We start from the raw sequence: 27601 nt of genomic DNA on the forward strand, positions 1-27601 counted from the left end.
AAAAAAAAAAAAAAAAAAAAAAAAAAAAAAAAAAAAAAAAAAAAAAAGAAAAGAAAAAGAAGGGGGGGGGAAGAAAAAGCTCTCTTCCCGCCAAAAATTATGCGGCAGCAGGTCCACAGAGCGTCTGCCAGATGACCCGCTTGTCACACTCATAATTGCTTCCCATCTGGTGTCTGGAGCACACAAAGCCTGGCCGTTTGCCAGCGCAGGACGACGCACAAACTGGCCTACTTCTGGTGACACGGGCCCTCCAGACACCGCTGATCCCCCGTTTCCGTATGGCTGAGGAGAACGTGGCATTCATTTGTAAATTGCCGGCGGCCGATTTATCCGGCTATTCGACCCCGCTCAGCCCAGCTAACGCGCTTCCCCTTTGCTGCGCGGCGCAGCCCCGGCCCCGGTTCCGCGGCGAGTCCTCTCAGGCACCGAGTTGCCACAAACACGCACCGGTCGGCGTGAGAAGTAGGCGAACAAGGACGGTGTCGGCCCACACGCCACTCACCTTTAGGATGAGGGCATCAAGACAACTCATCCCTACATGTATGTGGAAACATCCTCAACTGCTCTGATTTACAAAGCTGATTGCTCTTCCAAACTCTCTTTCCACCTAACGTGTATGCACAGCTCATGTCATTCACACAGTTCCTACAAAAGACTTCTGAGATACAAAGTATCACTGCTTATGACCACAGTAAGCAGTGTTCTGAGGTGTTGGGCTTTTTTTTAATTTGCTTTATGGGTTTGTTCCATTGATTATTTTTTATTATTTTTTTAATGTCTACTGTTGTAAGAACTTGATACTCTCAGAAAGCTGAGCAAATATTCTTTAACCTATGGAATGGACTACTTCACAGAGGAGGGCACAACACACTCTAAAGAGTGCTCTAAAGATCTGTTGGTTGTGCAACAGCCAAACATCACTTTTACAAGGAGTAACTCTGACCAAGTAACTGGCCAATGGTCAGCAAGGAAGTAAATGCTAGCCAAGCAGAATTCTCCCTCCCCAAAAGCGAAAAGCACCCTTTCCCATCAGACTATAACACAGGACAGTTACAGATATACACCACTGCTAGCCAAGACACAGCCCATTCCCATCTTGCTTGTGCTAAGGGCATTAACGTCCATCTTCTCTGTATCAGAGGGTGTGATGACACAGGAAATCAGAAGTCAGGTAAATAATCCAGAAGACTCTAAAAATAAACCCAAATTAGAACCCAAAATTTCTGTAAAAGGCAATAGCAGGTAGACAGGACTGCCACTGCAATAGCAACTGCATCACTAGGTGACACAGCCCAACAGCAGGCACTGTCAGGGGACTCCTTTCAGTTCTGTACCTCACAAAAAAAACCCACACAGCAATGAAGCAGAAGAGAAAATGAAATTAAAAAAGAAAACCATACCACCAATAAAAGCTGATACTGAAGAATGCTATATTGCACATCTGTTACTCCAGATGCAAACAGAAGCTGCACTACTGAGGTTTCTTCATAAGCATTAGGGCGATATAGTGGGTATGAGCATTTAGATTTTTTCTTCATACAGAAACGTAAGATTGCGTATAAGTGTCCAAGGCTTACCTGTTCCTCCAACACATCACGCTAGCAGAACTACAAGGGTCCCATTGTTCCCTTCAGCTGCAGGGCAAGAATCCAACCCACTCAAGGGTTAAGCTGGCTGTCTCCAGGGGAAGCCACACAGACCAGTATGCTGCAGCTTCAAGAGGGACCAATCTTTTGGCTCAGCTGGCACAGAAACAGTAATCCACTGCTTCCTCATGAAAGTAAGCATTTAAGCCTATAAAGATTCAGCTTATCCAACGTCAAGGAAACTTATGAAAAAAAAAATTGGATGAGGTCTAGCATTAGAATACATCCCTGTACTCTCTGCCTAGGTAGTGAACCTTTATCTGAATATTTGTCATGAAAACAAATGCAAGAATCAATATGTTTCAAAATTTTTGCTGTTTGCATTGTGTGTCACCTTGGTCACAGGTATGGTGCAACTGTGGTTCGTTAATATTCAGTGTTAAAACCTCCGTTTCACAAAGCTTGATTCACTTTCAGCATTGTATCAGTTTTAGTTTTGCGCAAATCTAGTAGAGTTATTCTCATGCAAAATCAGAATAACAGCAGTAGGAACTGGGCTTATTCTCACCAATCAATTCCTTTAAGACCACTTCTTCCAAGTAAAAGTCAGATCCACAAGTAAAGCTTCCAGATTTTTCAAATAATGAAACTTAGTGTTATAGTTACTACCAAATTTGCCTTACTGGTTGTCCATCCACTCTACTTTGTTTCATTGAGCAAAGTCAACACAGAAAAATGAATCAGTCACATCATTAGACTTCACTTTCCTTTACCTACATTTCACCTTGATTTCAGACATCAGCAGCCAGCCACAAGAACAAATGTTCTAGTCAGTCCACTTCACTTGTCCCAAGTGATGGAAAACTTTACACATGCAAACATGAGCAGGTCTGCAGGTTATTCATACAGTGGTCTGGCTGTGACAGCCAAATCCCCAGCAAAGCCCCCATAACAGTCAGAGTTTGCTCATAAAGCTTGAAGCTAGAGGACATAAATTACCAGGACCTATTTCTGAAGAACTGACTTGTGTTAGTCCCTCCTGTCTTTTTCCTTCAACAGATTACCTTAATTATTTGTCATTTATATTTTGTCACAAAACTGGAAAAAGCATTACAAATTTTGTATTGAATGCCAGTGCTTCTCTCAAAATAAGAGAGTTTAAGTCTAACACTAACTCAAATTAATACATGTTTGTGAGAATTAGTAAGGGAGGGGAGAAAATAAAATCACATTGCACAGCTTACATTTGCATTTACTTCTCAAGACTCAGGCATATATACCAAAATACTTCTACCCTACAAATGAAAGGAATCTAAAAAAAAGCTTTACACAATGAACATTCGTCTCAAATTGTCTTCTATACGTAAGTATTTGTGTTAAAGCTTTGAGAGACAAATATAAACTGATAACCAAATACAAGCAGGCTTACATGCAGTTGGATTGAAGCAGGTATTACCAGGGGACTCCATCCCACTTTGTAACCCATTGATTCCCATGACTGCTGTCTCTGCCCAGTCCAGAAAAGACACATCTCTTGCAGTTTCACAAGCACACATACAAAAATGTTTTCAATAAAAGACACTTACAGTAACCTGGTACATAGATGCTTTATTTCTGACATTAACGTGGTCTGTATTGTGAGATTCTCTTATATAAAAGTAAAGTTTGTAGTACAACAAAAACTAAGATAAACAAGGCATTTGTTGCACATTATGTCAAACCTTAGAAGAAAAATATGGAGTAATATGTATCTAGGTTTCATGCAAGTTTGGCTGCTGCATGTACAATTTACCTATCAAGTGAAAGAAATGCAAATGCACACAACATTCAAAAAGTAATAAGATGCCTGACATATGAAAGATTAAAACCTTCCTGCTAAAGTAACAAAGTAGGAGTTAACTAAACGATCCAACCAATACCAACAGAAATTATTACTACTTACCATAAATCTATGCTTAAACTTGGTATAGGTAGTTTTGGTGATACCACTTCTACTGAAATATACCATCCAGATTCTAGATATTAATTCTCTCTTAATGTCTGATTTCCTTTTTTGTGAATTAAATGATGTCTCCAGCATTGAATGTTGCCGTTAAATCCCTTCTGGTAATGCACACCTAAATCTAGTACTGCCAAGAATTCCAATTGACTCCACTAAATTGTCATAGGTGAGGAGTAATCCTGGCATGATGGGCATTTTCTGATCCCTTGCTTATATAGGATTCCCACCCCCCTTGAAATTTTGATGTGAATTAAAAACTGCTAAAAATGTTTGTGCCTACTACTATCAAAGCCAATATGAAAAAGCTCTTAAAAACAAGGATTATATAAGCTTTGAGATGTTTAAAAAAAGTTTAAGAACCCATTACCTTCCTTGTGCCACTCATCACATGTTAAAATTCTCCATAAATAAATTCTTCTCTACCATCTTTGATATTACAGCGTTAGGAACACTTTCCACACCCTGCATAGTACTGGTTGATCTCATAAAGTTAACTAGAGAACCTGACATCATGTAATTTTACATACAGTGCATATGATGCTCGCTCTTTCCATCTCTCATAGCAGCAAGCCGATTCTGCCACTATCTGTAGCAGCACCTCCGGGAGTGGAGAGGAAGAGTGTTTGAATTATAAATAACTAAAACTACAGTGTACAGTTCTATTTACCTGTCAGTATTTGTTGAGAGCACACCATTATAACCTGCTCAAAATTAACTACATAAAAAATCTCTACAACAAAAGCAAACCAAAACATTTCTTCAAAACCCAAAATAAAGACATAAAATAAGTGCAAATACCTAAAATAGGCAACTAAAGCAAGTGTTGTGACCTGTATACCTTTAAATAAGGACAAAGACTTTTCATAAATAAAAGAATGTTCTCTTTGCTCTTCAAACATTTAGTCAGTATATAATGGTCGAAGTTAAGTGCAGATACAATTGTTTTGAGATCCAAGGTGCCAAGTTTCTTTAAAAAAAAAAAAAAGAATAAAATATATATATTGAAAATGCATTAGTTTTTAGTTCCTATGCAGGACAAAGTACTCCTGGGTCTCATGTAAGACCCCACCATTTCTTTCTAAATATATTTAAACAAGGAACAGGAACAGTTGCTGTATAATACAGGTATACCTTGTCATTATGTTGTAGACCAACATGATTTTAGGGCTATAGTGCAATCCTTACATAGATGTAACACGTACAGTATAGATTTTTACACTTCACTGTAATTCTTCTGCTATTCCGTATATTTTAAACTTGTCCTTTTTTCATTTTAGCTGTTTTAACAGGAAACAACATTGGCCTCTAGACAACCTGCATACATATAAATATCTACATTTAAGCTTTGAAATGGAAATAAATTATAAAAACAGAATCCTCTCCAATTTACAAAATTTTCCTTGTTCCTACATACTGTACAATACATTCAACAATCATCTCATTTTGAGATTTATGAAGAAAATACTGATGCTTTACACTAAACTTAATTCACCCCCCCTTGCCTACTTCTAGTACCATTTGCAAATAAATATATTTAACACTGTAGTTAATTCCATTGTTTTGCAGCATACCAAAAAAATTAGTAGTGCAACTTTCTATCCTTCCTTTGTACTTCTTTCTGTTGTGTTTCTTTATATACTAGAAAAATGCTACATAAGCAAAAGCATATTCAGTCATGTATCTTGCTCATTTGAAAACCAGTAACAACCTATAAACCTACTCTATATTGAAAATGCTCTAACAGATAAAAAATGCAATGCAAGTCAAAAGAATAAATACGAAAAATAGACCTAGAAGCTCTATGTTGGCAACACTGCAATGCATTTTCCCCTTCTTTATATTATGGTAGGGCATTACGCTTCTAATATTTAAGCAATTCATTGCAGAACTGTTTGCAATATCCTTTCGTAAAGAATGCAAGAGCTTCATGTCTGTTCTTTGTCAGTCAAAAGAAGAAAGGAAGCTTTAAGGTAGCTTTAAGGTTTCCCTTGGCAGACTCTCTCAGAGACAAGACTTAATTCACATGTATCGTACGGGAATCACATTCGACATTGTTTCAGTTTCAGTGGAACGAGATGGTTGTCAGTTGCAGTGCCCGTCACAGTATCAGAGATCTTGAATTGCTGTTGGTAGCTGTGTATGTGCTCAGATATCGCCTCGCTTGTTCAGTCATGATAAGCTGGTCTTCTGTTTTTCCATAAACAACTGCTTCCCAGTCACGATTTGGCTGCATAAAATAAAATCCTGTTAAAAAGATTCTTATAACAAACTAAAATACTTGAGCAATTCTCATACAACCTTTCAGAGTATTAATAAATTATCAAAGTCTATCAATAATATATATTACTGAGAAGGATCCAATTCTACAGTACAATACCTAAAAACTGCGACAAAGCTCCCTCTCTACCCCTTAATCCAGCTCCCCAGCAGTGCATTCTGTGTTATGCTTCAAGTTTTAACACACGAAGTGAAAAACACTCTTAAGAAGATACTAACTAGTTCAACAATACATAAAAGGGAAGCTAATTAAGTTATCTTCTCTTTGAATATCTTCCTCTTTAAATGTGCTAAGTTCAACAGGCAGAAAAACCCATTATTGACAGTTGTCTGGAGATACCAAGGAAGGCAAAATGGTTTGGCAGCTGAAAAAGAATACTGCGAAGAACTTTACTGAACCAAGTGGCAGCTGTGGATGAATGGTCAGATTTTTTTGGGAATACATTAAAAACGGTAAAGGAATTGGGAATAAAAATGATGAATGGAAGAATAATTGAGCCACTAGTCCTGCTTCTTCCATGAAGCAAAGCTTGCACCTTTGCATGATATACTGAATCTCAAGCTGATTTGTAGCAGCTCTAACTTGGACCTGACACTAGCAGATTGTAGCATGATGAAGAATGCAAGATCCTCTTCCTCCCACATTGAGCTAGAAACTGATCCAAACGATCAGTTCTACATATATATTTATGGAGAAAATGAGCTGTTTGAGTTTCTCTATAAATTTAGCAGAACTTGATTCATGGAAGGGACTTGGGGCTAGAGAGGCCACAAAATTGAGTGGGAATTTCTCTGGGGAGAGAGAAAAAAGAAAAAGATGGTCCAATGAAAACATTTGTGAGTATAGTATGACTAAGCTCCCCTTTTGGTATTATAAAGAGCATACTTCTGGGCCAGATAGATATATTTACGTTTGCTGCAATTCATAACAGTTAATCCTTTTTTTTATTTCTTTATTTTAATATCACCATTAAATGAACTTCGTTCTTCCTTTTCATAAGAAAAGATCAGAAAGTAATACTGTTGTCTCTATACTTAAAAATATCATCAGTAAAGCAATTAAGTAGGACAGGGAAGATCAGGCTCCAGGTGCCCTGTCTTTTTTGGGGGATTTTTTTTCATTAATACAGAGCTGTAGATATTCTAAAAAGACACAAAAACTTTATACATTAACTCCCTATGGGAAAAACTGGAACTGGTACAAAGTCAGGTCAAAGAATCGTTTCCTAAAGCTGGTGATCAAGACACAGAGGGAAAACTAGGTTCCATGGTTTTACCAGTATGGAAAATATACAGAGGTACAAGAACGGGCATGTTACAAGAACATTTACCAAACAGAACCTGTGGATGAACTCTGCTTAATGAATCCCACTGGGTTTATTATGAAGTAAGCATCAGCCAAATTTGAGAAGCTTAAGTGCTGTAGAGGTTTAGTTTGCACCAGGTCAAGTTTTTTTAACTCCTAGTCTTGGGTACCCAGACCTGTTTTGTAGGTTTCCCCTATCCTGTTTTTTCCTCACCACATATAAATCTTAGAGACCACTCAGTGAAACATCAGGGTTGTATTTAGAGAACTTTGTGGACAAATAACCAACTTATAAGAAATGAGGATCATGGAAACACTGATGGAAACTCAATCACTGATTTGAACAATTCTAGACATTTGGGCAAGACAGAAACAAAACAACAAAAAAATTCTTTGTTAACCTGCTAACAGAGCTAACAGAATTCTTTGCATCCAGACCTGAAGAGCTTTCTCCATTTTGACATTTTTTGAAGCACATGCATTCAGTTTCTTCTTAATTACTGCATTTGCTTTGTCTGCTGGATTTGTATCCTGTTTTTCTGATGTCAGGTTACATCTGTTGTCCTGTATTTCCAACAATGGTGTCATTAATAAAGATGTGGTATATGCATTTTTTGACTATTGACAAAAAAAAAGGTAGGGAACAGGAATAATAATTAGTATTTAATACAGAAAGATTTCGACTGCTGTGTTCAGAGAAGCCAAAATGTAAACAAAGCAAATACTATCAGAAAAACCCTAGGAAAGAATCTGAAGAGAAAAAGTGATGAACAGTATATGAAGAACTAGCATAGCGGGGTCCATAGTCAATACTAAGCACAGTACAACAAGCAGCTGCTAGCACGATTTAGGTATTACTGAGTAGACGGCTTCTTTACTCTAAAGCCACACTACAGCTGATAACATTTTGTTAAGAACTTGATAAAGTGGTAACTACAAAACAGTTTTAAAGAAAAAAGCTTGTAATTCACTTCTAGCACAGCTCTTGTGAAAGTCAGGGGAAGGAGACTGGAGTGGAAAACATAAGACTGCATCAGTTTCAGAGGAAGGAACTGCTTTAAGAACTGAAATAAGCACTGGATGGATTATTCCAGAAGAGTTTTATATGCTGATAATGTCTACGGAAATAAAAAGAAATTAATCCAGCTTCAGTATACCAAAGCATAAGAAAGGTATATGGCAATTTTAAAGAGCAAAATTAGATGAAGTAACAGTGGCATAAGTACTTGTTTGCTTACAAAAGCACCCCAATAAACTTAAACCATCTTTAAGTGTTTATTCTACCTTAGACATTAATCCTAAGTTATCGTCACACGGATGCACCATTTCTACCTAAGGATTGGTACCTTTTTCCTTTTAACATCAGATACTACCACTATCTCTCTTACTAAGACTGCATATTCCTGTTGCACAGTATTCCTCATGAAAATGGAGGAAAAGGAATTTTTCCCCAGTCCTCTGCTTTTAATAGACCACAACATCATAGTGTATCTTTGTTTTAGCTTAATACCCTGGACATTGGTGATGCACGATACATCGTTGTCACAACAAGACATAACTAAGAAAACACCAGGCAATTTGTTTGTGGTTGGAAGGGCTGCAGCACTGCTGCTCCTCTTAAGAGAGATGTTCTCAGGGAAGTGGGGAACTCCCACTAGGTGGCAGAGCACCCAACACCCAAGCAGATACCTAGGCTTGGCACAGAGTCTACAAAGGCATTTAGGAAGGGAATTCAGGAAAGCAGCTACAATAATCAGAAAGCAGTATGACTCAAGCACCTTAAGTATTCTTTTTAAGGACTTTGGCTCCTGCCTCTTGAATATAGTCTTGTACCTAATCAAGAATCACTCTTAATCAGAATTAAAAACATACATACATTAATTTAAGAAGTAGACTAAAGTTTTCCTACAAACTACAATACTAAAGATTAATCTATTCAATCATTCAAAACATTGAGCTACTTTTTAAAGGAAAGAAGGACCATCAGCCCCATATCTTCATGTCTTGGTTGCTGAGGCAGAAGTATTCAAATTTCTTCAGGCAGAGGTAGCACACAAACCTCATCTTTTACATGCTTAGTATTTCTTAAAATATTGCACTATATGAAGCAGGACAAACATGCTGCCTAATATGCAGTTAGGTATCTTCAGAACATATCTGCCAGACTGTCACGTATGCAAAGCACAGGAGCAAGTGTCATCTCCTGGTATATTACAGAGCTTCCACATGCTGTGTATGCTAAAGTTTATAAGTAATCAGCATGGGAACAGCTGCAGTACCAAACCTGCAAAGCATTCACATTACTTTACCAGTCCTACTCTGAAGTCCTGGAAGAAAGAAGTCACGTGTGAATTCAAGCCCAATGTTCAAGTATTTCTTAAGTATTTAAAATAGTATTTCAAACTAAATGTGATTTTCACTTTCTAGATATATAAATCTAGCCTTAATCCAAAAACTGTATTTTAGTTCACAGAACAAAAGACACACAGTTCCACATTAATACTGCTGCCAGTGCTGCTCTTCAGTAGTTTAATACTTACCTGTACATCTAAACTATTATCTTCTGTGAAGCGCTGGGCACCAACTTCTTCTTTTTCCTGTGAATCTAGGACCAGTGATTTTCTGACTTTTTTAGAAGAGTTGTGCTGAAATAAACATTTTGCAGAGGAAAATTGTAAAATATTATTTAAAAGCAGTTATTTTCTATTTGAAATTATTATTGTCATGTTACCTCCTGCTTGCAGCTTTTATACACAGTGTCATCTTCCTCCTTGGGAAATATATCTGTTCCAGTTTCCTCTTTCAAAACTTCCCTAATGTCTTCCTCCGAGAAGGCAAGTGGTTGTGACTAAACGTTAATTAAAATTGAAAAAGAAATACAGGAAGTCTATTAGTTGTTAGTTTTTACCACATCCTATGTTCAGCTAATGTAGGCTAGAAAAGAGATCTTCCAAAATACAGCAGCAGATGAAAGGATTTAAGCTACTGTAGTTAAAAACTTCAGGGCTACATTTCACAGCTATGGAGATTTTTTAAAGTTAATTTTACTCCACATTATTTATAGCCAGATAAAAGATATACATGCCTCAAAAATGCAAGGTAGCATTGAAGAAGACAAACTATTTGTTTGCATTTATTAGTAATGGTTATCCACTGATAGAAGGGGTAAAAATACTTTATATATACTAAATACCTATATAAACACATATATACATATACATGCATACAGTACTAAAAAGCTGTACCAGGAAAGTATGACTTGTTGGGAAAGGAATTTATATCAATTTTAACACAAATCTTTGCATAATTGATCGTTCTAAATACAGTGCAGAATTTCACAGAAGCCATACAGATGGTCCCTTTGTGTACCAACAGGAGAAGCATTCCCTTAAGCCCTCAAAATTTGATTTTGAACAGGAGGTTAATAGTGGACAGAAACAGGAATGCCAAACCACTCCATTTGCATAGTGAGGGACTGTGAATCTATAGGGTAACACAGATGGTGCCAAACCCTGTGGCAAAGTCTGAGCTGCCTTCTGTGTTTGCAGAAAAGAAGTAGTCAATATATATTGGCTGGAATTTTTTCAGAACTTGAAAAGCATATGTCTACTGAATTCCAAAAGTTATTACGCATTAACATACCTTAGCTAGGCTAGGAAGAGAACAAAAATTGAATTCACTTGGAACAAACAAACAAGCAAAAAAGTAACATTATCCATAGTCAATAACTACAAAAAAAAAAATCTCCTGTGACAGTCAGAAGAATCAGAGGGTCGTGAACTGCTATACTAAGATTTTTGGATTTAGGATGAAAAAATTACAGATGTCACTCAAGTTTACCACACTGTGGTGAACATCTAGTTTCAGTCCTAGCACTGCAGAAGAACGAAAGCCAGAAAACAACTCAGCTCTTACATAGTCCAGAGGATTCAAACATAATGCAGTTTTTCAAGTCAAACTTTTAAAATAACGAGGTCAGTCATACTCATCTACAGCAGCTTGCTCTCACTAGATTACGCAGTTGGAGGACCCACACCCATTCACTCTCTCACTTACAATTTTTCTTTGACAAAACAGAATGCTAAAGTATTCAAATTAAAATCTCAGACAATTATGTAACCACCTGTAAGGTGATACATAAGGTTATACACAAGGAGAAAAAAACTCCTGATGGTTTCCTGGAAGACCCCAACACCTGGGAAGGCATTTCCAGAAACCAATAAGAGAGAAGAGTGATATGAAGGTAACACTGGACTTTTTTTGCAAACATCTTGGCAAAGGGAACACAGGAAAACAAACTTTGGGCCTATGTCATTTGTCTATCACCCCAAAATTAGTGTATTGCCACTCAAACTGCCTAAGAAAAAGGTTATAAAAAGAGATTGGACATAAGAAAAAACAAGGGAGAAGTTCCATCAACACTGCGAGAGACAGCTCATGAGCTAGTCTTTCTCCTTCCACTCCTGGGGATGCCTGGAAGGTGAGACGTATCTTATGCATACTAATTACTTGCTTCTAAAAAACTACAGCTTACTTTTGTTTCATAGTCTTCTTAGTAAGTTGCTTTGCTTTAGAGTGTATGCTTTACCTTGCTTTATTATTATTACTACATGGTTTAAATGTGTTTTTGCAGTTAAACCCTATTCCAGACAACACAAACCCTATAAATTGTCACAAATTTGTATTAACAAATGTATTAATTCGTGAACTGTTAAAGTGAGTCTGGTTTTAGGTGCTGACAGTTTCATCAATGACGAAATAACTCACAGGATAAACTTGCTGAGGGGTTTCTCTATCTCTATCAAGTGATGTGAATCTGTTAAGCAAAGGGTCTCACCTAAGGAGATGCTAACAGACTGTATTAGACATTAAAAGGCTTTGATCTCCTGGGAGGACACTGATAGACAAAAAATAAATTAATACAGGTTGGACAGAAAATTCTTCTTTTCTGCCCCTTTTAACATGACACTATCTTATAAGAGGTAGAGCGTTAGCAAGGTTAGACAAATTTAAAACAACTCACAAATATGAAACCAATGCATTTCAGATTACTATGTATGTAATTATGGACTATATATACCAAATTACCATTCAAGAAGAAAATGCCTCCATACTACACTGAAGGATATGAGTCTAACAAACAAATCTGAAGCATTTTTGATTGACATTCTAGGATAATAAGGCAAGTAACTGAAACAACAGCAGTTAGAAAATGCTTTTTAAGATCACACTGAGACTTACAGTACTTCAAAACCAAGAGGGAATTTAGACTTCAACAAAGAAGAAAAGAAATAGCATCATCACATACCATAAGTCTGAGAGGACCATACTTTTTTTCCTGAGCAGCCAAAGCATTTTTAAAAGGAGTTGGTGTCCTTGGTGTTGAACCCAAAAGAGATCTTCTCATTGTGGGAGTTCTAAAACTATTCAAGCATAGAAAAGTGTTCATACATGCATTTTAATATTTTATCATTAGCAATGTAATAAAATTAATCTAAGAAACATTTTAAAATACCTTAATTTGCACAACAGATATAACCACTATGAATCTCAAAGTATTAAGATCACCATAGTATTACCCCAGCTGTATTAAACTTTAATTGGATTTTGACAATATTTGTTTTCATTTGAGCAACACCACCAGACGTTTAATGTAATAATCCTACCCCACATTTTCCTTTTGATCTTGTGGTGTCATTTCCTTGTGTAGAGGAGTTGTAATAAGAACTTTCTGCCCACAGATTGGAGTCGACGTAAATGCAGGATTTTCAAAGTTAAATTGTTCGTTTCCAGAGCAAGTGTTGAAAAACTAAGAAAAAGAGAGGAAAAAAACCTAACAAACCTTATAGGACAAAGCTTTACCATTGTACTGAACAGTAAAAAAAACCCAAAATTATACGCATATATCTGAAAGGCTTTTACTGACAAACCCAAACACATTATTTTTGACTTACACTAGAAGACATTTCACAGAATCACAGAATCGACCAGGTTGGAAAAGACCTCCGAGGTCATCAAGTCCAACCCTTGATCCAACACCGCCGTGGCTAGTAGACCATGGCCCTAAGTGCCACATCCAGTCTCATCCTAAAAACCTCCAGGGATGGTGAATCCACCAACTCCCTGGGCAGCCCATTCCAATGTCTGAATACTCTCTCTGTAAAAAATTTTTTCCTAATATCCAACCTAAACCTCCCCTGGCAGAGCTTAAGACATGCCCTCTTATCCTACTGCTGGTTGCCTGGGAGAAGAAACATTTATTGCTGAAACCTTGATTTTCCCCTTAAAATCCCTACTGCTTAATTAGGTCACAGAGACAAAAGGTCTCTATCAACAACTATTTGCATGAGAAAGTGAGAGCTCAGACACAAGTTGGTCGCTGCTGCTGCCGCCCTCCCTCATCACTCTTAAAAACAGAGAAAATAGGTTTATTTAACGATTTATGGTTTATTCTTAATATATTTACCCTTATGCAGATGTTTTAAGAAGTTTTTTGAAATATTTGTTTAGGCTGCAACATATGACTAGGGAAGAAACTACTTATAATTTATAACTTGCCCACTGCAGTCCTCATAGTCAGCCATATTTAAAAATAAACTCACCTGTGATGGAGAAAATGGTAGTGTTTTCACTGGTGTACGCTTTAGTGCAACATTGACAGCATCATTACACAAGCCATCATTCAGATCACTAACTGGCGATTGCCCAACACGCAATCTCTTTTTCTTTCTTAGGATAGCAGGTGGATTGCTGAACTTAGTTAAGTTTGAGGTTGTTGAAAAAACGGTTTCTTCATCACCACTGATGCTACTACTGTGGTTTTTGCCATCAAGCATAACGCCAACATTATACTGGCACTCAGGAGCTCCTTCATTGTGTTGAAGCCGCATGAGTTTTACTGGAGCTGACTTGACAGGAGATACAACAGCCTCTGAAAGCTCAAAACAGGTGACATCACTCCACGCTACCGGATCCTATGAGGCAAGATGCAAAATACTCAAAACACTAGCATGCTTATTCAAGGTTATTTCACAATGTCCAAGCCAGTCTATCAGCTCTCTACCTCCAGAAGCCATATACTGAATTATTCTCCCTGTAACTTTCATACAATCCTAAAACACTGAATATTTTAAAAAATAATTATGTTTAAACAGCAATAAAACATTCGATATGGCTGAAACTACAGACAAGTACAAAATAAGGTAATTTTAAGAGTATTTTACACATACTCTGTAAGTTGATATTCCTAAATAAACACTTCCTTTTAAGAAGAAATACAAACTTACAATTTCCATAAGATCTAGTGTCTCTGCAAATTCTGGAATGGTTTGTAGAGGTGTTAACATTCTATTTGCTTCAACACCCAAATACTTAGGTGGTGAATTCTGCTGAACAGGTGTGATGCGAGCCTCATCCATGCTGTAGAAATCACTTGTTTGTTCCTCAAGGCTACTTAGTGTATTAGGCATACAATCCTCCATGACAAAACTTCCAGACCAACAAGGTAAGCTTCCAGCTTGCTAAAAAGTTACGAGGAAATACATTAATCTTATTCAACTTCAAGGTTGAAAAGAGTAAATTATGTGACTGCAGGGCAGGAAAAAAAAAGTAGTGTGTGGGAAGACTACGCATAAGTATTAATTTTTGCATTTTCAAATACTAATAATGTGTTTCAATTAATGCAGTTAGTCTTCTCCTTACATTAACATACACAACATTTTCAAATCGTGTAAGATTTTTATCTTACCTCTCATTCATATCTCATACATGCTTATAACTTAGATAATTATGGGTTGCATTAGAAGCCATCTCTGATCCAAGTTTTCTGTATACCTGAACACCAGTATATTATGAAGTAATCTTCACTAGAGAAGATTTACAGTTATATTTCAAGATGTTTGTAGAATGCGAAACACTTCTTGTTTGATCCGATTTTTTTAGGGCAGATTCTGCATTAATAGTTTACTTAGCTTCTAAATGGTTATCCCATTTTAGTAGACTGCTTAGTACTCAAGAAACAGATTCTAATTTTCACTGGAAATCTAGAAGCAAAACAGATTCCACTAGATAAGATAATTCCACTGTTTCAAAAGAATGTCAGCGATAGCTCCACCACATAAAACTGGAAGTTCACCTGTAATCTAAATTAGCAATCAATATGGTTGGGTTGGTTAGGTGCCTGATGTTCACAGCCTTTTGAGGAAATCAATGACTGTCATCTGCAAGTTACCCTAATTCCACTGAATTTATGCATAAATTGAGTACAGTGCCTGCTTATTTACTGTTAGTCATGTCCAAATGTAGATATTAGGTATTATAATATATAATACCTAAATATATAATACGAATATAATATATAATATAAAATTATAATCTACAGGACATTTTGAAATTAAATAGGGCAAAGCCTATGTATTTTTCACCTGCCTCTGTTGAGCAGATTATCAACATTGCTAATCTATAAAACTGAATGGCAGGGATATCAAATGTGTTATCTCTTGAAGAGGATTAAAATCCTGGGTCTTAGGAACAACTGCCAAACTGCTGGTCACATTTCTACTGTCTTCACAGTTTAAAAGGTTAAAACTGCACTAAAAATAAGTTGTCTCAGTCCTAATATATAGATTTTGGTTTACAACTCAACAGCCATAGGTTTGATTTTAGAAGTTCAGGTGAAAAAAACATACTAAACCAAACAACCAATTGCTGAAGATTAATCTCAGTAATGCATATCAAATATTTACAGTCCTTACAGAAGACATTTGTTTTCTTCTGATTTCAGTCTCTGCTGACATAAGTAGCAATTCGAGTTCCTTTATTTTCTTTTCTTTATCAGGATCATCGTCAATAAATGGCTGCTGAAAAATTTAAGAAAGAAAGCATTACTATTTTCCACTTCCACTACCCCTTCACAGTAAAAATTCGACATTACAACATAGCTGTATTTTTAACAGGAATCCACACATAGAGGGAACTGAGCTGTTCAAGTTGTATCATATTTTGTAGTACAGTAGTCACTCAAAAGCAAAACAACTCCAATTACAGGAGATGGATCTGATGTTATAGTGGTATACAAGGTAGTATTTTAACACATTTCTAACATGGCCTGTAAATGGTCAGTGTGCTATAGCTATGTTCTATCGTTAACAGAACCAACAATGTTGGCACATTGGAATATGTGTTCATGTTTTTGTGTGCTTTCTAAAGTTTTGAGTTATTTATCCTCACTAAGTGTGTAAGAAAGTGTTTCAAGTTAGCATTTGCAGAGTGTCTACACAGGCAGTCCTACCACTACTATCAGAAAAGAAAATTAACTAATTTGCTTTGGTTGGTTCGTTTGTTTTTAACCTCCTTAACACTTTCCATTACTGTTATAAACAGGTAAGTAAGGATATATGCCATGAGTTTCAAAGCTAGTTATAATCCTGAGTTTAGAGAGTACTTCCAGAAGCACAAAGTATCATATTTTCCTGTGTATAGCAATCCATAATGTCAAAGGCCATATGAGGCTTTGTTGTGACTTGTATTCTTACACCGAATCAGGGAAGAAAATGCAACATGAAACAGATGACCTGCACAAGAAAACCTCAGGTTAGGTAAAGAGCTCTGCAGAATGCCTCTAACACATCTAGCACAAACAAAACATGCATTATTCCCTGTGTCAAAATAATTTTTTTTACTAATTCTAAAGTTGCAAAAGTTCTTCCAAGGAGTCATACCAGAAGCAAAGATCTACATTCAGTCTGCAACATGTGAGGAATTTCAGATATATTCCAAGCAAGCCCAAAGAAGCAAAAGGAAATAACATATCCAATTTTTATGTTTTAAAGTTCCTTAATACTTCAGCATTTAGAATGCTGCAAAAGAGCACCTTCAACTGATTGAAAGACATTTACCACTGAGAAAGAAATAAAAGCTATTGAGAACAAAAAAGCACAGTCAGAACTGTAAGTCACAGTAAACAATTTTAACTGACAGTTTTTCAGATATATTTATTACATATATATAAGTAGTACAGTCCTGCCTTAAATGTCTCATAAGGTGGTAATACTAACAGGTCACAATTTTAACCTCATGATTTAACAAGTTTTAAGTCATATTTCTGTCAGAAATAAGGTCAAACATCATGTTTCTGGGAAATATAGAGAGCTCCATTTATCCTATCTAGAAATACCGATGATGCCAGCAAACCTAATTATAGAGGAACTTATATAAATTTAGGTGAATGATAGACTAACAGATATATTGAAGATACAGGGTTTTAAACTCTTCATTTTACTGTATAATATGCAGTAAATTCTCTTTAATTTATGAAGCCTGTTAACAAATTTACCTGAACTATGTTGGAAGATGATGGAGCATGTTCTAGACAGTTGCCTTCTGGTGAGGCATACTGATATGCTGGAATCTGAAAAGACATAAAACATTTTACAGACCCTCAACAAAAGGAGGCTATAAAATTATCTCTAGTTTATTGTATGTAAACTATTTATTATGGTTTACAAATCCTAATTTTCCATAAAAATCACAAAAAATATTCAACCCATCTTCAGTATTTCAGATTTATTTCTTGTTCCAAACCAAACAAATTATTTGAAACTTGGAAATACTTATTACTCTGAATTTTGAACTTACATGCGTCTGAACAGGCATATAAAATTGATTCTGAGTGTGCAAGTGTTCCATAGTCAGACAAGGTTGGGGCTGAAGTTCAGAAGAACTAGTGCTTTCAGACTTTATAACACTTTGCAAATATCCTTCCTGTTCCACTTTTCTCCGCATTGTTGAATTCCAGTGATTTTTAATTGAATTATCAGTCCTAAAATGAAAGTGTAAAACAGTGACTGGTTTCTGTATCTTAAAATTTAATATATGACATAATTTACAGGGTTTGTAGAGTAGGTTAATCTGAAGCCACAAATCCAGAAAGCTCCAGCAGTTAGACCGAAAGTTCTATTATCAGTGGTGGTTTTGGCATAATTACTAGAAGGCTACTCTTCTAAAAACTTCCTTCTACTAAACTTCAAGAAATTAAAAGCAGCAAAAGAGAAAGCCTTGGTTCTGGTTCTGACTGTTATCATGGGTGAGAACCTTTTTTATTGGATACCTGGAATGTAAGACAATCACTCTGGGGTCCCACAGCGCAATAAGGGCACTTTGGCTAGTGTTTGCCACTGGAAGACATCTCTTCTAAAAATGTGACAGTCTCCAATCCCAGCTCTGTGTTTTATGTGCAGCTTTGTGGAAGAACATGTTACTACTCTTTGTGCCCTTCATCTTGTATGGGGAGAAGCAACCATGGCATTTTGACAAGCAGGCTGAAATCACTTTTAACACTAGAGAAGCATTTAGGGAAGAGTGGAATATAACTGCATTACAGTCTAAAATACTAGCAATATTATTCCTAGCCTTAGAAAGAGGTATACAGAAACAAAAATTGCTTAAAGCCCCATTCTTCATTTAAGCTTGACTCCAAGAAGTATTCCCCTTTTTCATCCCACTAGTGTTAGACTCTACAAATGTTCTAGGTCTAGGATCTCTACCAGTCTTCAACTAAGAGTCATCTAAGATTTATTTATAACAAACAAGTCAGTGAACTAGGAATTCCTCTGTCAAACTCATCTTCCCTCTCTGAAATTCTACTTAGATGCAATCAGTTCTCTTCTCATTCCTCCAAAGGATTTTCTGTGAGTCATGGATTGTGTATTTAATCAAAACTTCTAAACACACATCTTTTATTCCACTAACATAACAAGTGCTGACATTCCTTAGGCACAGTTACACAGTCACCTCTGAACACACAAACTGAATTCAGAAAGGGACACCTTAACATTGAAATTCAATTAACAGTACAAGGTAAAAGCATTATTTCATTAAACTCTTTATACACTAAAATTTTCTTTTCCACAACCATAGAAATTGCTAATCAGACTTGAAACAAATATAAGGAGAACAATGCATACAATTCATTCTTAACTTAGAGACTTCATGGTGATCAACTAGCTTTGCAATGCATGACTCCTAAGTCTGGACTTTTAAAAATTACTAATATTTTCTTTTACAAGTGTCCAGTTCAACAAGTGTTACACACACACACAAAAAAAAATAATTCTGATCTTAAACCAAGAAAGTCACCCTCAACTGCATATTAATGAAGGCACTTTGTCATCAAGTTTGATATCAAATCATTCCTGCATTATTACTTGCAGTTAACTCTCTTCAGCTCGATTGCAGAGGCTTTTTAAGTGATCAAGAGGATTTTGAAGGTACCTGCAAAGCGTTAGAGGTTTTTTATTGGTTTTATGGTTTTTTAAGAATGCATAATCAAATGCTAAAGATCTTAATAATTTTTAGTATCTATCAAGATAAATATGTTGTGGCATAAGTTTCAACAGATGCTCTCTGACTAATAAGTTACATTGGAAAGGGTAGTGAGATGACCGCTTTTCACACTGCAATATTTAACAAAAACAGAGTTGCAAAGCACCTTCCAGGAAGAAGTTTGGCTATTTCAGCCCATCGGTTTCCCAAACGTTTGTGAGCTTCATAGATTATTCTGTCCTCTTCTTCTGTCCACGAAGACTTTTTTACCTCAGGATTGAGATGGTTATGCCATCTCTCTCTGCACTGCTTGCCTATTCTTCCTTTCAGGTGTTTTGCAATTAGAGACCAGCGCTTTGGACCATACTTCTGAACTAATTCAATAACCTGGAACACAGATGAAAGCACATTACAATTCCAAAACCTAGTTTACCTAATCAAAGACTGAGAACACTGATAAACTCACATTATAGAATAGCATTATAATAATCATCTTGATATGATATTAGACCTAAGGAGGCAGATAATGACTTGGGGGGTTAAAAATGATTTTTCAAGAAATAAAAAAACTACTTATTAACTCCAAATTCTTTGTGTTTAGAATATAAATATATACTGATGAAAACATTAATTTGTAAGTTTTCTTTCTGTTGCCCATTGCATAAGCTGACATTACGCAAACCATACATTCCATCTACTTAAAAGCAGCTACAGTTTTTTTTTCTTCTCACATGTCCCAATGTAAGTATCCATGTCACAAGACCCACCAGACATCAACTCTGTAGGAACAAACCTTAAGAAAAAGTACAGATTCTTAGCAGTCATATGGCAGTTTTATTACAGTAAAAGAGTAGAGTTTCAATTAGTTTTCATTACCCTCTGATCTTCTTCTTTAGTCCAGGGACCTTTAATCAATTCTGGGTTTAGTACCTTCTGCCATCGATGCTGGCACTGAAAATCTGAACGATTCTGAAATAGTTTTAGAAGATCAGTGTAGCTGTTAAACTTTAGAATATATAAATATGTAAGTACTTTCTAGCCAGAATTATTAGCTTATTTCAAATTAAAATGCTTATTTAGACCTTTGTTCTAAGTATAATAGCTAAATTCTCCTTTATTGTTTCTTCTTCCATTTGCTTATAAAAACTTTTCTCCGGAAAAAACAGCCTTGCATGAAGCTCTAATCAAATTACTTCAATGTACTTACTTGATAATTAAATTCAGAACTTACTCTTCTTCAGAGAAAAATTTAGAATTATTTTTGTCCTCATTACTCCACACTTTCTCTGAACTTTGTGGTTGATATACTTTTGACATTATCTACAACTTAAATAAGGAGAGAAATTTTTTAAGGAAATACTTTTTCTTTCAAATAAAAGAATAAACCTTTTTCCAAGTCTCAGATGAACATATTCTCAGTTCTTTACTACAGTGTTAAGGAAAACAGATTTATATCAAGTTTAGTTAACACATACTAATTAAACAACACTGCTTTTGCCGGTCAGGACAGATGGTGCTTTTCTGTAGCTTCACTAAGGATCTTTTGAAATATTGTTCCCATTTATGAAAGAGAAGTAAGCTTTCACTTAGCTTCCTAAAAACTGTCTGTAGGAAAGGCTTGGTCCAATCCTCAGAAATATGCAGGTAAGAGCCTGCCCCAGCACAGCATACTAGCATTCCTTTTTTAACAGTGGGACATGATTATTTACTCGCTCAGTGCAAGCTGTTGGACAGCAAGTACCAATTGCAAGGTTTTGCTGGGCTTGTCTACAAGTAAAGGTGTTACCATGCTAAAGTGAAGTTAACCAAGCAGCAATCTGCCAGACCAGAAAAAACACCCAAAACACTAATATCTGAAATTGCACTGATCACAATACCTTCAAAGTTAATCACAAGTAGTAACTGTATGATTAAAAGCACACTAGTTTGTTAAAAAACATTTCCTGGTGAAGACAAGTTGTAAAAGACAGACTCAATACAGAATGGCTGTTCCCATTTTGAGGGAAAAAAAAAATTAAATTGTGGCCTTTTAGTGTTTTTACCTTCCAGACATTTCTGAAACCATAATATATTTTTGGGAGAAGAGCAAAACAAATGATAGGATGAAACAATAAAATCATTTCAGACTGCCTTAGCTGCAAAAATTGAAGGCAATTGTGTTCCCTCTCTTGAGAGTCACCTTGAAGCCATTTTCACTTTTTGGGGGCAGAACAGAGGGAAGGTTTACTTGTGCCCAAATGAGGCTTTGAAAACACAGAAGTTTGAGGGCCTTTACATGCTAGTAATTGAAGATACACTTGGTTTTCCTAGCAAAAGACCATCGGTAACTAAGTGCTAATTATGCTTGCCTCTATTATTTGGCTTTTGAACACTGCAACAGGTCACCTAAAGAGGCTGTGGATCTCCATCCATGGAGATATTCAAAACCCAAAAGGACACTGTCCTGGGCAGCCTGCTCCAGCTGACCTTGCTTGACCAGGGGCTGTGAACCAGATGATCTTGAAAAGTTCCTTCCAACACTAACGACTCTGCAGTGGGCATCCTGCTGAACAATAGCTTTCTTGTCTCCAGAAGCATTTGTTTACATCTGAAGAACTTTTTATTAAAATGCACCTCCATACTACACCTGCAGATCCATATCACCAAACATTGTATTTTCAAACAGTTTAATACACAAGCTTTTTGATATTATCACATTCTCCTCTGCCATTCACTCACTTCATTGATTTTTAGAAGGGGATAATGCACATATAAGGAATACTGATTTGCTTATGCACTCCTTAAATTTAGAAGCTTTGACTTTATTCCCTGATATCTATACTTTGCCACCTGGAAAAAAAAATCAGAAGCATCACAGTTGCACAAATATGATAAGAACAATGAAAAATTACAGTTGTTCTGCATTTAGAATTCAAGTCTACGTTTGGCACACAGGAATTTCATACAACCGTATCATCCCACACAATATTATAAGAACCTCAAAGGTGTGAGGGGATGCAATTTTTAATTTCTAATATTTGAATATTCAATACCACTTCCAGGCAGTGATTTCAGCCTTATATTCTAGCCATGTTTTCACAGTAGGCATTTTATAACATTTGTTCAGAAGAGAAACAAACATCATCAATTCTAGTTGTAGGTACTTTCTACCAGTGCCTCTCATATAGCTGAAGAAACATAAATGTTTGAACCAACAGCTCTTTTACTCATTCCACCTGACCGTTTGAACAGAACAAGAAATTTTAAGTGTCAGTAGGAAACTTCCATGACACCTGCTAAGGTTCCATTTGTAATAACTGAAGATATCATCAGGTGGAAAGATTTAGGTATGCTGGGGAAGCAGTAATCACTGTAAAGAAAAAAAAACAAACAAAACCCAAAAAAATAATTTAAAAAAAAAAAATCCCCCCCTTTTCCTATGGTGTTTAAGAAATGGATCCCACTCCTTTCCAGCAATCTTTCAGATGCAATCCACTCTCCTAACTGCTTCAGAAGCAACCTACGAACTGCAGATGTGATCACCAGAAGTAATGCAACCAGTAAGAAACAGGAATATATTCCATAATAAAAACAAAAAGCAAGTGAGAACTAAAGGCACCAACTATTTTTGATCATTTCAGACCAGCGTTAGAGCCTGAGCCAATAAGGTTCTCCGAGGTCTGAGCTAGGTCGCAATTCTATTCTAGAAGCATTCTCTAACACAGTTTTTATTGTTATATCCTTCTGAGTTCTATTTCACCCCATTTCCAAACTAGACATATAACCAGATAAACATCAAGAGAACTTAACTGAAACAGAGGTTCAACTTACTTGTAGATGACTAGCAATGAAAGCCCAATCATCTGTACCATTTTGTTCCACCAGCTTCTTTAGCCTTTCATCCTGTTAAGACATAACCTCAGCCAATAAATGTTACATGCTGTCCCAATACAATGCTAAATAATAACATATTTCATGAGCTAACAAGATCATGTAGGAATGAAACTAAAGCCAAAAAAAAGTATTACCTCTTCACGTGTCCATTTCACCTTGCTACATATCTTCTTCAAACCTTTTTGCTGTGGTACTTCGTAGTCATGATCCATATATTGAAAGTCATCATCTTCCTCACTGCAGAGTACAACAGAAGAGTGAAGAAGATCAAAATAGAGTTTGAAATACCTCTGAATAATCTTTTTTTCCCCTAAGTACTTGTGTTTTTTTCCAATATGTACATATTGTTCCAAAATGACATACAGGATTTGCATGATCATAAGACCTACCCCCAGCATTTCACCTTGTCAAAGGAACAGAATTAATTTTAATTTCAAGGCCACAGACTACAATATGGACAGATAACTCATTCTGAGTCAAGACTTAAATATTAAATAAAATCTACTTTTTAAGATTCATGGCTTTGTAACACATTTGTGAATCTTTATTTTACACAAATGAGCTTATAAGATAGACTGGTTTGCTAATCTGCAAAACACGATTATGATCCACCTCTGTAACTAAAACAACAAACACAAGAGGGTCGGATAAGTGTTAACTTGAGATTTTAAGTGGGCTCCTGACTTCACTAAAAGTGTTGCCTCAGTGTTACAGGCATTAGATACAAATCTCTGAAGACAGGTACGTTCCAACAAGAAATAACTATGGCATCAGTGCTGAGCCTCAAAGTGCAGAGCCAGAGGGGCAGGAAGGCAGGTACCTCTCCGACTCCACGTAGATCACTCTCCATCTACTGGAGAAATGTGGAACTCCACAGCCTGGATAAACAAAGTCTTCCAAACAGGCGGCACAGAGAAGTGTTTCATGTAAACATCGCTTAAACTTCTGTTTAAGTGACTCATGTTAGTCAGCATAAATTCAAACACATGTGGAAACCTAGGTCTAACAACAAGAGCTGCAGTTCCCCTGCATTAATTATAGCAAAGGCCCAAAGAAGGGATTCCCATCCTAATACATGGCTTAAATTGAAAGCAGTTTCATACTGAAATCTGTATTTTTCTCCATTTTATTATCGGTACAAAGTATGATATAAATATCACAAACTCACGTTCAAAACTAAACTTACTAGATCTGCTCAACCTTGATAATTACGTCAATTTTTCAACCAAGAGTAAAAAAAAAACCACAAACAACCTTTCCCAGTAATGGAATTAACTTGTGCTGGTGTCCTAAGAACAGATTACATGGGAGATCTCTACATTATTTTCCAGATCAGCACAGCATGCTGATTAACCACATATGCATTATTTGTCATTTCTCATGAAGTATGTTCCTGTCAGCCACAGAGAACACATCTCATTCAAAAGCATTACCACAGGATAGTAAGTGCCCACTCTTGCAGACCCAATGTATTTAAAGTTGCTTCTACACCCTACACCACCACCGGCATTTGCCCTATTTCGCTTCATGATGCAGTGGAAACAGTAACACAAACATATTAAAACTCTGTGCAGTTGGTGAAATACAAGGCAGTAAAATTGTCAAAAGGTCAACTGCAAGTTCTTCATGGTACTTTCAAAAAAATAAGCTACAATCACAATGATTGTAAAAGCATTGCATTAAGTAGCTTAGGACTTAAAAAATAGAACTTAAACTTAGAAGTAACAAAGTTTTTTCTTCCCTCTCACACTTCCTTTTTTTGTCTTTTGTCCACAGATATCAACAAACTTAAGAGGTATATCTTGGTATTATGAGAAGCATATTTTGGTATTATAAACCAATTACATACCAAACAAGCCATGCAGTTCACTTACAACTAAAATTCGGCCTTGTGGTTAAGGCCTTTTTCAACATAACCTCCCCACCTACTGCACAGCAAATTAGTTCATGAACAGTTTTCAGTTACGTGAAAAGTCACAAGGATTTAAAAAAAAAGAAGGGGCTCCCTGTACACGGCAGTGACGCTGAAGAGAACACCAGTACCAGACACTGTGGAGTCCCCACCGGCGGCAGCAGCGGTTCAGAGCCCTGTGCCTGAAATTCTCCAGTGGCACACGTGTCCCACAGCCAAATCGGCACAGCCCTGGATACCTCCCTGCACTTTGCAGGTGTGAGGGCCGGCCAAGCAGGCACTAACCTCTCTCGCACCTTGATTTCACATGAATAACCACCTAGTCCTAAGGCTTGCTTAAAATAGTGCTCCAATAGATTATAAATTAAATACACATGAATGGGACTACTAATTTAAGTTTTCAATTAAGCAAAGATTTTCAAACACGTGGGGTTGTTATAGTTCATTTGACAATTCTTTTGCAGTTATGAAACTGCACTAAATCACTGCACCAAAGTGGAACCCAGCCACCAACTTTCATCAAATAAAACATCTGGACCAATAAAGCAAGTACTTCGTGAGCTCTGTGCTAGCCATCCTTGCAATTCTGAGTTGAGAATCATCAAAGGAAAAAATCAAGCTTGTAAATGCAACAACCAAGAACAGTTTAAAATTAATTTAATATAACACTAAATTAAACTTAATTCCATTTGGTGCAAAACAATTACACCTCTCTCCTTACTCAACACCTAGATTAACAATCCTGAAATCACCTTTATGTAAACTCATAGCTTCAATAATTTAGTTTTTTAGTGGAACTATCATCATCACACTTATTTGGAGATATCAACACACACTGACACAGTATTTCCCTAGGGCTACTGACCTCTAACCAAACCTTCCTCTGCTATCCACAACCCACTGTATTTTCAACCATGAAATCAAAGCACTCTATAGCCATGTGAGACAATACAAGCTAAAGCTTGACAAAAAATGAAACTACTGCTTGCAAGATCACAGGTGAAAGTCTCTTAAACTACAAAATACAGATTAGAAGTAACAAGAAGCATTCTGCCTCTGAGCTGATTCTTGCAGACCAAGCACAGACAGCTCCACCAGTCAGCCTCTGCAAGCAAAGCCCCTTTGTGGCTTATACAACCAGAACCCCAAAGCATTGCTTGCTTGTTTTAGTCGCAGTTTTGCAGAAAAATATTATCTTACAAACTTTTTCCATGTTAGAGAAAAACACAGAGGCAGTTTTAACATCTGTAACTTTGAAACCACCCTCAATTACATGAAAAGTATGCGTTCATGGTAAACCCCTGATGCCTTAGGTAAATCACTGAGTATCCTTTCCTTTCTCAATCCTAATCCTTTTCTTACATTTCTTTATCACTTTTCAAAAACTGATCTTCTATTTAGGACAAGAAAAACCATAGTGACAAAACAGTTCTCTGAATCCACCTTCTGAATACAAAGCAAAGACACACCCATTTTCATATCAGTATGACAAAAGATGTATGAAACCCATCTGGGGCTGCTGCTGGAGTTCTTGAGAACAACATTATCTCTCAGGAATATTTCAGGATAGATTGTGACATCCTCAATGAAAGAATACGCCAAATCAGAGAAAATAGGTGCGCTGAAGATACTGGAAGAATCAACAGGCCCAAACCTTACATCAAGGCTGAGCCAAAGCCACTCGGGAGGTGAAAAGGAAGAAGTACTATTCCATCAGAAGGAAAGCAACCAGCAAGGAAAGCCACTGAGAAGACAACGCAGTTGTTACTGACAGGTTCAGTTCTCCAGGTAGGCTACGACAGACGGCCCGAGGGAGAGCATAGAGGTGAGAGCAGCTGCCAAGGGAAAGGCGGGATTTGTGTCCGAGAGGTGGTGCCCGCAAGCCCGAGGGAAGAGATACCTGTGCGGTGCCGGAGGGGGGAGGGAGGTGGGCAGTGACAGCCGGGGCGGTGGCAGAAGGCCGGAGCGGCGGTGAGGGGCGGGGCGGCACCTGGCCGGGATCCCGGGGCGCGGGGGGGCACCGGGGCGCGGGGCGGCGGGGGAGGCAGCGCTGCCCAGCAGGGGTGGGTGGCACAAAGCGCAGGGAGCCCCGGTCCCGCACTCACCTGCGCCGTCTCTCCGCCATCCTCGGGGCGCACCATAGGGGGGGCCGCCACGGCCGCGGGGAGCAGCGCGGAGCCCCCGAGCCCCGCTCGGGCTCCCTCTCTCAGGACAGGGCAGGGGACGTAGCGGGGCACTGGCGGGTCAGGAAGGCTCGAGACGGGCAGGGATCCTCCCAGGGCCCGCTGCTGCCCGCGGTGCCTGCAGCACCCCGGCGGCCGCCC

General features: G+C 37.3%; 1 protein-coding gene across 5 annotated transcripts; it reads right to left on the bottom strand.

Moving 5' to 3' along the window:
- Positions 1-3179: 3179 nt before the first annotated feature.
- MYBL1 (MYB proto-oncogene like 1) lies at positions 3180-27601 on the bottom strand. 5 transcript variants are annotated; one of them, XM_017812520.1, is made up of 16 exons: positions 27383-27601; positions 23500-23602; positions 23303-23374; positions 20369-20461; positions 19659-19879; positions 17807-17990; positions 17505-17579; positions 15925-16026; positions 14458-14691; positions 13774-14145; positions 12838-12980; positions 12480-12594; positions 9903-10019; positions 9712-9816; positions 7610-7789; positions 3180-5815 (listed from the first exon to the last, which is right to left on the bottom strand). In XM_017812520.1, exons 1-16 carry the CDS (start codon positions 27400-27402, stop codon positions 5687-5689), a joined length of 2265 nt encoding a protein of 754 aa, XP_017668009.1. In that variant the 5' UTR covers positions 27403-27601; the 3' UTR covers positions 3180-5686. The 5 variants fall into 5 exon arrangements, with proteins under 5 accessions (XP_017668009.1, XP_017668010.1, XP_017668008.1 ...); XM_017812521.1 differs by having other exon boundaries at positions 7610-7735; positions 15925-16029; XM_017812519.1 differs by having other exon boundaries at positions 15925-16029; positions 27383-27600.

Source organism: Lepidothrix coronata, unplaced genomic scaffold (genome assembly GCF_001604755.1).
Source record: "Lepidothrix coronata isolate B3197 unplaced genomic scaffold, Lepidothrix_coronata-1.0 Scaffold36, whole genome shotgun sequence".
NCBI lineage: Eukaryota > Metazoa > Chordata > Aves > Passeriformes > Pipridae > Lepidothrix > Lepidothrix coronata.